The sequence below is a fragment of the Rhinoraja longicauda genome, chromosome 37, assembly GCF_053455715.1.
Source record: "Rhinoraja longicauda isolate Sanriku21f chromosome 37, sRhiLon1.1, whole genome shotgun sequence".
NCBI classification, from domain to species: domain Eukaryota; kingdom Metazoa; phylum Chordata; class Chondrichthyes; order Rajiformes; family Arhynchobatidae; genus Rhinoraja; species Rhinoraja longicauda.
Window position 1 is genome coordinate 11,088,380 of NC_135989.1, and position 12,258 is coordinate 11,100,637.

At 41.6% G+C, this 12,258-nt stretch overlaps 1 protein-coding gene across 1 annotated transcript in view; it reads left to right on the forward strand.

Moving 5' to 3' along the window:
- Positions 1-12,258, forward strand: part of LOC144610501 (complement C3-like) — an 86,612-nt gene that overhangs the window by 51,608 nt on the left and 22,746 nt on the right. The window contains exons 24-29 of the mRNA XM_078429253.1: positions 1,508-1,711; positions 4,353-4,428; positions 6,302-6,461; positions 8,461-8,556; positions 9,631-9,781; positions 11,024-11,193. Coding sequence (XP_078285379.1) covers positions 1,508-1,711; positions 4,353-4,428; positions 6,302-6,461; positions 8,461-8,556; positions 9,631-9,781; positions 11,024-11,193 — 857 coding nt within the window. The remainder of the gene's footprint in view (positions 1-1,507; positions 1,712-4,352; positions 4,429-6,301; positions 6,462-8,460; positions 8,557-9,630; positions 9,782-11,023; positions 11,194-12,258) is intronic.

Consider the following 12,258-nt stretch of genomic DNA (forward strand, 5'->3'; position numbering starts at 1 on the left):
AGTATTTTGTGATACCTTCGATTTGTACCAGCAAATGCAGTTACTTTCCTACACTGCATGTGAAATAAGGTCGTTGACAAGGTCCTCTATGGTCTGAGACCCAAAGTGAACTAACCACTTGGATACAACATTGACCTGGTGGTAGGAATCAGGGGGTGATAGTGGAAGGTTGTCTTTCAGCATGGAGGCCTATGACCATTTGTGGATAGACTAAGACTTTTTTCTTTGAAGCACAGGGGGCTTATTGAAGTAGACTTAATCATGAGGGGAATGAATCAAGTGAACACTCACAAGAATCAAGAGTATTTTATAGTCCTATGTCCCGAAACAGGACAATTAAATTCTTACTTGCAGCAGCACAACAGCTATGTAAATATGGCCCTCTGTAAACACAATAATAAACAACAAAAAAAGTTTTATGTTTATAAGTTTCATATGTGATTCAAGCTATCAGTAACAGTAACATTTAAGGAATACACAGTAAACTGATGACAATTTATCCTTGTCTTTACTTTTATTTATAATGAATGATCTCTTGCTATCCTCTTTGCTGCTGTAACACTTTAAATTTCCCCGGTGTGGGACGAATAAAGGAATATCTTATTATATTATTATACCTTCTTCCCGATAGCAGGAGTGAAATGAGAGTGTGGCCATTGTGTGGTCTCTGATGATGCTGACTATCTTTTTGAGGCAATGACTCCTATAGATTCCTTCGATGGAGGGGAGGTCAGCACCCATGATGGACTGGCACTCGTGTGCTGTGCCTTGCGTTGTTTCTGCTGATTCTCGTGCAATCTTCTTTGTTCCTGGGCATTCAAGTTGCAGAACCAGACCATGATGCAACATGTCAATATGTTCTCTTCTGTACATCTGTCAAAGTTCAAGAGAGTATTTGTTAATGTACAGAATCTCCTCAATCCTCTAAGGAAGTAGAGGTATTGACGGGCTTGCTCTAAGATTTCATCAATGTGCTGGGTCCAGGTCAGATCTTCAGAAATATGGATGCCCAGAAATTTGAGTTTTTGATTCTATCCACCACTATCATGTCGATGACGATAGATACAAAATGCTGGAGTTACGCAGCGGGACAGGCAGCAGCTTTGGACAGGACACAGAAGGATGGGATACATTTTGGGTCAAGGCCCTTCTCCTGACTGAGATTCAGGGGAGAGGGAAACGAGAGATATGGCAAGGTAAGGTGTGAAAACGAGAGATTAAAGGTGACATAGTTCAAGGGAAATGTAGAATAGATCATTGTTAGCTATGGGAAGGTGACAACGAGGCATACAATGTACTATTTAATCAGGAGTATAGTATAAGTAACTTTCAAGTTGATTAATTGAACACTTATTTCCCAGAGAATGAAATAATTTAAATTCCTATGTATAAATACATGAAATTGATTTGGAGCATTGATGATACTCCATCAATGAAACATGACCAGTTATGGATATGCTCGGATATTTGAAAGGATCCTGTTAAATTTATTTTATCAATGAAACAGGTGATCTTTTAACTCAATCTATTGAGAAAACTATCGATGGAATGAAACTGAAACATCTAATCAGAATTCCGAGGGGATGCGGTGAACAGAATATGGCATCAATGACTCCGGTGGTGATTGTTGTAAAGTATCTAGACGAAAAAAATGAATGGCCATTGGTGGGAGTGGACGCCAGAGAAACAGCACTGAACAACATTCAGATAGGTACGGAACATCACTGTTACATGTAAATTGTTTCATGTGAAGAGCATTTGTTAACGAAATAGTACGTAAACAGTTTCAAAAATGAAGTATCACCACCTAATGTATTTTGCATGGTTCATCGTAGAGGTTTTAATGTATACTAGACCAAGTGGACCCGTTGGGCCCAAACCTCTCCTGCATTGGTGCAGCACCCTCTCCTCCCCCTCCCCTCTCCCCCTCTCCCCTCCCCACTCCACCCCTTCCCCCCTCTCCCCTTCCACCCTCTCCCTTTCCCCTCTCCCCTTCCCCCTCCCCTTCCCCCGCTCCCTCCCCTTCCCCCCTCCCTCCCCTCCCTCCCTCCCCTCCTCCCTCCACCCTGCTTCCTCCCCCTCCCTCCCTAGGAGATAGATTTAAACTTTAAAATGTGAATAACTTAAAAAATATAACACCGATTTCAATGAAACCTCGTCCATTAGCACCAAAGGGACGATAGTGAGCAAGGTGGACCTAAAATTGTCGTGCTATCGTGTACTGTTTTGGCTGTAGTTCAGGGACAAACAAGCAAACAAACGAGAGTTTTGGTATATAGATCTTATAACAATGCTTTATCTTTATTGCTGATTATCAATGACGATTGTGGTGATGTGGATGTTTAAATGAGGAGGAGATTCAAGGCCAAGACTGAAAGATAAATAGACTTTAAGGAGATGATGGGATTGAATAGGGAAGTTGATGAGGCTTGGGATCAGGTACAACCCCATGTTGCAGACTTGTCAAAGTAAGTAAAATCCCCCAGGACATGAAACATACAGGGGAAAAACTTTTTTAATGTGAGACTGAAACTCTCTAGCCTCGAACTCACTTTTTGACCATTGACACAATGGCTTTTGTAATACAACTTTCGAAACAAGAGTAAAACACATGTTACACAACACAGCAGTGTAGCAAAGTGTGGAGTCATACATCTTGGTAGCAGGAATAAGGCGTAGACTATTTTCTAAATGGGGAGGGAATGCACAAATCAGAGGTGAAAAGGGACTTGGGGTGCTGGTGAAGTTAATTTGCAAGTAGAATTGGTAGTAAGCAGGGATGTAGTGCTGCTGGAGCTCACCGGAGCGCCGCTCTGGCACCACTGTTAAAAAAAAGCCAAAATAAACAGCCAGGAATTTTAACTAGCAGGGAATTTAACAGCGGCCGCTCCGGCACCAGTGACAGCTCCGGCACCAAAAAAATTAGCATTGCAACACCAGTAGTAAGGAAGGCAAATGCAATGCTAACATTTATTTCAAGAGGGCTAGAATATAAAAACAGGGATGGAATGTTAAGGCTCTATAAGACACTGATCAGGCCGCATTTGGAATATTGTGAGCTATTTTGGGCCCCATATCTGAGGAAGGATGTGCTGGCTCTGGAGAGGGTCCAGGTTTACGAGAATGATCCCAGGAATGAGTGGTGTCAGAGGTTATGGGGAGTAGGCAGGAGAATGGGATTAGGAGGAGAGATAGATCAGCCATGATTGAATGGCAGAGTATGCCTGATGGGCCGAATGCTCTAATTCTGTTCCTATCACTTATGAACATATGTTGCAGAAATTCAAGCGGGTCAGGCAGCATCTGTTGAAAGTGACCTTGGAGTGCTGTATAGGCTGGAGTGTGGCAGGCAATTAAGGCAACCCCAAAGATTAATGGAATATTTGCCACATTGAAAGTTGATCTGCAAAACCACGACAATTACAAAGTTATGGTCACTGTAAATGGTCTTTAGTTGTAATTGATGAATATAAGAATGGATGTGTAAATTTGAGAATGTGGGTGCCATGAGGTATGGTATGGTATGCCATGAGGGTTTACATTATTAAGGGGCTCAAGATCATTTGGGTATAAATCAAGTGTGGACCGTTTGTTGGTTTTTCGTGATATCTAAAAAGTGATGATTGAGAACCCGAAGTTCAGAATGATGAAGATGTTAGGGTAAAAGATAATTATAGCAAGATAGGATAGAAATATAGCATCCATTTGAGACCCATAGCCTGTTCTGCAGGAGGAGGTGATTCAAGAAGATCACTAGCACACAAAATGGATACATCAAAGGTGAGAAATAGATCTGTGCAGCTGAGGTAATCTTAACGGACAAGGTATGAGTGTGTATATATGTATAGAATTAACTGTAAAACAGTACAGTTTTATATATGTAAATAGTTTAACAAATGTACTGTTCAGTTTTGTCTTGGAAGGGAAGCGGTGGAACGTGTGCACAGAAGTGGAGCAATCTGAAGTTGTAGCATTGTGCCTGTACATTTATACCTTGAATAATGGTTGAGCTGTTCCATATCTTGAATGTATCCATGCTGCGATTGTTGCATGAATGCCTGTAGACATCATAATTGATGATTTTAGAATGACTTCTGGGTTAGAAATTCCATCTTCAATGCAAACATGAGTTGGGACCATAAATACCATTTCGAATTTTCACAATAGGGCAATTCATCATGATTGTATTTTGTAATGTGGTTTTAGCACAAAAAAAAAGATTTTTGTCAGTGCACTGCTGAGAAACGCATGTCCAAATTTCTTGACGTGTTTTCCCAACATTTTGTGTCTCCGTTTGGATACTCTGCAATTTATGGATTTTTGTTTTTTGTTGCTTTCTTTCCTTCACTCAGGTTATACCCAAGAACTGGCATATCGCAACGATGAAGGTGCTTTTGCAGCTTTCCTATCTCATCCATCCAGCACATGGTACATTCCAGACTGATATTCTGTGAACTACATTGGTGAATTTACAATTAGAAGAAAATGGGAAAATTAGGGATATTCTACTCCTCCTCCTCCTCCTCCTCCTCCTCCTCCCCCTCCTCCTCCTCCTCCCCCTCCTCCTCCTCCTCCTCCTCCTCCTCCTCCTCCTCCTCCTCCTCCTCCTCCTCCTCCTCCTCCTCCTCCTCCTCCTCCTCCTCCTCCTCCCTCCTCCCTCCTCCCTCCTCCCTCCTCCCTCCTCCCTCCTCCCTCCTCCCTCCTCCCTCCTCTCTCCTTCTTCTTCTTCTTACGCCCTCCAGGCACTGTAGACAAAAGTGGCGATCCCATGGGTGTCGCCCTCGGTGTAGGCGGCCAGGGTATGACCAGGGATCTTCAGATGGGAGCTGTCACTTTTGTGAGTCTCTTGGAGCAGGATTGCAGTGACTTTGTGGGTCTGTAGCAGATGTTCAATGATGGTGGTCTTTGCCGTGGTGAGGCTTTCCGCATTCAGCTGCAGCAGTGTGATGCCATCCGGTTCGACATCCGTAGGTGCCCACCCTAAGAAGGGCGCGTGCTCCGGATTATAGGACTGGATTATAGGTTATTCTCTCTAGGAGAAGTTGGACATACTTGGATTATATTTTTCTGGAGGGTTGGAGATTGAGGGAAGATCTGGTAGAAGTATATACAATTATGAGAGGCATAGTTAAGGTAGATAGAAACTTTTTCCCAGGATGGTACTGTAGAGGGAATAGCTTTAAAATCAGAGGGGAACATTTTAAGAGATGTGTTTTGAACAGAGAGTGGTGGAAGCAAATTAGGTGGCACCATGTTTGGCACCTGCATTCTGGATTGAAAGACCTTTTCCTGTGCTGTACTGTTGTATGCTCTATTTCAATATAAAATGTCATTATTTTCCTGCCCTTGGTACACCATGTTATAACTGTTCAAGATTAGTAAGGGGACATTATGAGTACTGTATACAGTTCTGGTCTGTCTTCCGTAGGAACAATGTTATTAAACTGGAAAGAGTTTAGAAATTGTTCACAAGGATGTTAACGAGTTTGGAGAGTTTAGTTATAAGGAGAGGCTGGGTCATTTTTTCAAGGAATCTAAGACCCTAAGGGGTGACCTTATGGTGGCATATAAAATCATGAGGGGCATAGGTAAGATGAATAGCTATCATTTTTTACCCAAGTTGCAGGATTCTAAAACTCGATTTAAGGTAAGAGTGGAAAGATTTAAAAGGAATTTGAGGGACAATCTCTTCACACTGAGGATTGTGCATATGTAGAATGAGCTGCCAGATGAAGTACTAGGGGCAGATACAGTTACGGCATTTAAAAGGCATTTGGACAGGTATGTCCAATAGGAAATGGAATAGGAAAGGTTTGGAGGGATATTGTCCAAGCTTAGGCAAAAGGGACTATTTGGTTATGTGGCTTGACCAGCTTGAACAAGTTGGGCCAAAGTCTCTGTTTCTATACTCTACAGCTCTGTGAATCGTTTTAGAAATATGTATTCACTATTGTGAACAATTTCCACTTGTATAAAAGTAGGGATTGTCCATTGAAAATAAATTGGTTGCCAAAGGATAGCATGAATGAATTAACAATCACAATAGTATTGATAAGGTCTCAGTGGGTGAGGTTTCCTTCATTTGATTTTCTTGAAGATGCTGCATTTCAGAATGTCTATCTTTTTTCTTATTGTAAATGTGAAAGGCAGGCAATACAGTAAGAGATGCTATTCCACCTCTGGCCGCCGGCTTCAAAACACATAGGTAGAAGAACCTATGTGAGGGTGTGTATAATGAGGATGTATTCCGACCCTGGGGTTTTTAATGGAATAAATTTATGTTGCATTTCTCTAAGTGCAGGTTGACAGCCTATGTGGTTAAAGTGTTTGCGATGGCACGTAACTTGATCACAATTGAACCAAGAGTACTCTGTGGAGCTGTTAAGTGGCTGATATTAAACAGACAGAAACCTGATGGTCATTTTGAGGAAACTGGTCAAGTAATTCATGGAGAGATGATTGTAAGTAAAATGCTTTAAAAACATTTTTTGGGTTGCAAAGAAAAATGGAATTATAAGCTAATACAATACAAATAGAGGGTATTCACACCAGTAAGACTCTGGCAGCTCTCTGACAAGTGGGACAGTTTTCCAGTGTTTTTGTTCACAGGAAGCAGGCAGCCCCAATTGTTTTTGTTGACAATTGTTAATAACTCTTGAACCAATTGAGGTATTGGCTCATTTCAGAGGGCAGTTGTGAGTTGAGCACAACACTGTGATATGGGGATACATTCAGGACTAATGAGGTAAAAGTTACAGGTTTTTCTTCCCTGGAAAGCATTAGCTTATTGGATGAGTTTAAATAACCATCCCATCCTTTTGTGACCAGATTCCATCTTTTTTTTGTCCAGATTTTATTTAATTACATAAAGTAACAAGCTAATTGCAACAGTGATGACAATGAGACCACAAGGTTGTCAGAAAAAACCCCATATCTGGTCATCCCTGGATAAAAATGTCCTGCCCTTTGCACAATAAGTGATTCCAGACCCACAACAATGTGGTTGACATCTAACTGCTCAACTGGACACTCAGTATGGGACAATCAGAGCAGGCAATAAATGGAGTTCTTTCCAGATACACCCACATCTCATGAATGAACAAAATAAGATTTGAGCTGATAAAGTGGCCACCTTGGATTGCAGATACAGTGAGAATTTAATTTAAGTGTGGTTTGAAAATTAGGAATTTCAGTTCGCAATGTTTTGAGAGTTTGAATGTCAAAGATTTGTATTGAATTTGCATTTACTTTTTGGTTAACAGAATAATTTTAATTATGAGGCAATATAACGCATATGCATGCAAAACTGAAGTACATCTTGTGAACAATATGTGGATGGAGATTGGAAATTGAGAGAGGAATATTAAGAGAAAGAATTTTAGAAGAGGTTGAATTAGGGGAACGGGGTACTGAGGAGAAGTACACAAACAGAAACATAAAAATATAGAAACAGAAAATAGGTGCAGGAGGAAGCCATTCAGCCCTTCAAGCCAGCACCGCCATTCAATATGATCATGGTTGTTCATCCAAAATCAGTAACCCGTTCCTGCTTTCTCCCCGTATCCCTTGATTCCATTAGCCCTAAGAGCAAAATCTAACTCACTCTTGAAAACATCCAGGGAATTGGCCTGCACTGCCCTCTAAGGCAGAGAATTCCACAAATTTACAACTCTCTGGGTGAAAACATTTTTCCTCATTCAGTCGTAAATGGCCTACCCCTTAGTCTTAAACTGTAACCCCTGGTTCTGGACTCCCCCAACATCGGGAACATTTTTCCTGCCTGTCCAATCCCTTAAGAATTTTATATGTATCCAAAATATCCCATCTCATCCTTCTAAATTCCAGTTAATATAAGCCCAGTCGACCCATTCTTTCATCACATGTCAGTCCTGCCATCCCGGGAATTAACCTGGTGAACCTACGCTGCACTCCCTCAATAACAAGAATGTCCTTCCTCAGATTAGGAGACCACAACTGCACACAGTACTCCAGGTTTGGTCTCATCAGGGCCCTGTACAACTGCAGTGGGAACTCCTTGTTCCTCTTCTCAAATGCTTTCGCTATGAATGCCAACATGCCATTTACTTGTTTGCTTGAAACATTTATAGAGATAAAGGAATGGATAGGAGAGGGGGGAAAGTGGGACTGAGGAGGTGGTTCAACATGATGAAGATAAAGGAAAAAATAGACAGAATCTTTAAAAGACAAGTTGAAAACTAAAGAGGTTTGATGAACTAGAAAGGAAATTCATCAGCAACAAAGGAGATTTATTCCTATTATTCACTCACAAGATGGGAACATTTAATTACCAAATAAAATTGAATGTAAACTGAATTTTACAGCAAATTGTTTCATTGCAGAAATCTTTAGGCCATTGATCATTCAACATAATGAAATTGGTTTAATTAAACATTATTTGACAATTCAGATCATTTTTTCACACGTGTTCATGTCCTTTAGGGAGGGATCCATAAAGACTCCAGCCATGCACCATTAACTGCATTTGTGCTGATTGCAATAATTGAAGCTCGAATTGCTTGCTCACAACATGTTCAGGTAAATCATTTTCATTTTATAACATAAGGTATCTGGGGGATGAATTATTTCAAAGAAGTACGAGAGTGTTGGTCAAGATTTACTCTCAATTAACATGGCCAAAGCATGAATTAAGTTAATTCTAGCATGACACCACATCAAAGTTGTAAAATAATGAGCTATGAAAGACAGTTCAATTGCATTTGCGAGACTTGGTAACTTGAGATTACATTTGGATTCCTATTTTGTTTTGTGGCAAATCCCAAATTTAGTTCTATCAACAAACACACAAATAATAGATTGTCCAGTTAACATCTCAGACTAAGTCTGAATTCGCTAACTGGATCATTTCAACCCTTGGATAAATGTAAACGTTTGGACATATGGACAGAATTGGAGGGTGTGTCATGGTACGATATCAAATGCAGAGAGGCAACCTGTAGCTTGGGTTGTTTAAGCGTGGGATTGGGATAAGTGTATTCCAGAGCTGTGTAATGCAAATAGAATTATAGAGAATCATACAGCAAGGAAACAAACACTTTGGCCCAACTTGTCCATGGCAATCAACATGCCCCATCTTTTCTAGTCCCACCTGCCCACGCTTCACACATAACACTCTAAACCGTTCGTATCCATGTACCTGTCCAAATGACTCTCAAAAGTGTTATGATAGTACCTGCCGCAACTACATCCTCCAGCAGCTCGTTCCATATACCCACCACCTTCGGTAAAAAAAGTCACCCCTCCGGTTCCTATTATTTCTCATCCCCCACCACCCTCATCTTAACTCTATATCCTCTGATTGTCGATTCTCCTAATCTGGGCAAAAAACGTTGTGCATTTACCTGATCTATTCCCCTCATAATTTTGTATACCTCCATAAGACCATTCCCTATCCTTTTGCACTCTAAGGAATAAAGTCCTAGCCTGCTCAACTGCTCACTGTAGCCCAAGTTTTTGAGTCCTGGCTACATCCCCATAAATCTTCTCTGCACCCTATTCCAGCTTGACAACATCTTCCCTATAATATGGTGACCAAAACAGAACACAATACACCTATCTTGGTCTCATCAAAATATCATTTCTTAATTTTAGAGTTATGAAAACAGTATAAAGAAAGGGGCAGCATACCTGAAGGATCACATAGATGGCCTTCAGGGATCCTATGGAGCAGTACTTTCAGCTTATGCCCTTTCACTGGTGGACGTAAACAAGATGGATATTGTGATGAAATTTGCTTCACCAGGTAAGTCTGATTAGTTCTTGTGCCCCAATTCTAGGACATATGAGATATCCTCTTTCTTTTGTAAATATGGTTTTTCCCCTTCTGTCATAGATTGATCCCTCACCCGCACCGCCTCTGTGTCCTGTGGCTCTGCTCTTAATGCCCTCATTCCCCCCGCCAGACAGAACAAGGATAGAGTTCCCCTGGTTACCCCACCAGCCTCCGCATCCAACACATCATCCTCTGACATTTCTGGCATCTCCAACATGATCCTACCACTAATCACATCTTCCCATCTCCACCCCTTTCTGCCTTCAGCAGAGACCATTCCTTCTGCAAGTCCTTGGTTCACTCATCTCTTCCAACCCAAACTACACTCTCTCTGGGTATTTATCCCTGCAACCGCATGAGATGTAACACACCTGTCCCTTTACCTCGTCCCTCACCTCCACCCAGGGACCCCAGCAGTTCTTCCAAGTGAGATGGAGGTGCATATGCATCTCATCTGCTTCATCCAGTGTTCCCGATGTGGCCTCCTTGTGAAACCAAGCAAAGAGTCGGCAACTGTTTCGCAGAACACTTGCGCGCGGTCCGCAAACCCCTGCTGGATCTCCTGGTTGCTAACCATTTTAACAGCACTTCCTGTTCTTGTACTGACCTTTCTCTCCTGGGCCTCCTCGATTCCTAGAGTGAGGCCACATGCAAACTGGAAGTAGACGAACAACGCATTTTTGGATTGGGTGGCTTACAACCCAATGGTATGAACATTAAATTCTCCAGTATTAGGTAACTACATAACCCTCCCTCTCTTCCTTCTTCCCCCACATACTCCATGCCCAGTTCTATCCCTCCCCTCCGCTTCTACCTACATTCCTTCTCCTGAATTCACAATGCACAACTCTTCAGTCCTCATGTCTCACGCATTTTGTCTTTTCATCTGTAGCCTTTTTCAAACATCTGCATATAAAAAAACCTGTACAGTCCTCACCCATATCAACCTATTAGCTGGTAGGCTTTGTCATGGCCCTCCTCTCTTCCAGCTTTCTTCCCCCCCCCCCCCCCCACAATTAGTCTGAAGAAAGAAGGATCCTGACCTGAAATGTCACCGATTCATGCTGTCCAGAGATTGCTGAGTTACTCCAGCATTCTGTATCATTTTTTTGTAAACGAGCATCTGCTGTTCCTTGTTTCTTCGAGAAAAGGATGCTACAGTTAAATTGAACATTTTTCACTTTAAACTATTTTTCTTTTGCATCTTTTCAGACCAATCTTACTGGCCAGTAGGAGGGGATGCTAACTCTCTGTATACCATTGAAGCCACGGGATATGCCCTTCTATTCCTCTTGCAGCAGAAGCAGTATGACAAAGCTGGTAAATTAGTGAGATGGCTATCAAAACGGAGTGAATATGGAGGAGACTACAGCTCTACACAGGTAGTACAACTGCACATGTATTTTTCTACTACATATCTCGTAGTAGTTTACTGGAAATCTCATGTACAATGTATACCTTGTCAGACAAACTAGAAAATCGCCAATTGCAAAAGAAGGACCTGTGTTTAAAATGCATTTTGACTACATAGAAACATAGAAAATAGGTGCAGGAGGAGGCCATTCGGCCCTTCGAGCCAGCAACACCATTCATTGTGATCATGGCTGATCATCCACAATCAGTAACCTGTGCCTGCCTTCTCCCCATATCCCTTGATTCCACTAGCCCCTAGAGCTCTATCTAACTCTCTCTTAAATCCATCCAGTGATTTGGCCTCCACTGCCCTCTGTGGCAGAGAATTCCACAAATTCACAACTCTCTGGGTGATAAGGTTTCTTCTCACCTCAGTTTTAAATGGCCTCCCCTTTATTCTAAGACTGTGGCCCCTGGTTCTGGACTCGACCAACATTGGGAACATTTTTCCTGCATCCAGCTTGTCCAGTCCTTTTATAATTGTATATGTTTCTATAAGATCCCCTCTCATCCTTCTAAACTCCAGTGAATACAAGCCTAGTCTTTTCAATCTTTCCTCATATGACAGTCCCGCCATCCCAGGGATCAATCTCGTGAACCTACGCTGCACTGCCTCAATTACAAGGATGTCCTTCCTCAAATTAGGAGACCAAAACTGTACACTGTACATCTTTTATGCTTTATAATGAAACACATTAAAAACCCTAAATGTAGCATTTCAGACTTTGGTAGCTGGACTAGCAGGTATTCTGCACTTTGGACATATTTTTAGTTCACTTATTTACATTGGTGAACAGTAGTAGAATAATGCATTTTCCAGTGAACCTGATAAATTTGAAGGTAGTTTGAGAAATAGAACCTAGTAAGTTTCAAGGGAATTGCAGGAACCCAAGCTCGATGAACGAACAAGATCCGGAGACCCAGTGAGTGAACGTGGAGCATAGGAAATATTACCCCATGAGCCAGACAGACCAGTGTGATTTCCAAATAGTTAAACAGCAATTTATTGGAAGTTTCCTACCCTTAGCAGTATC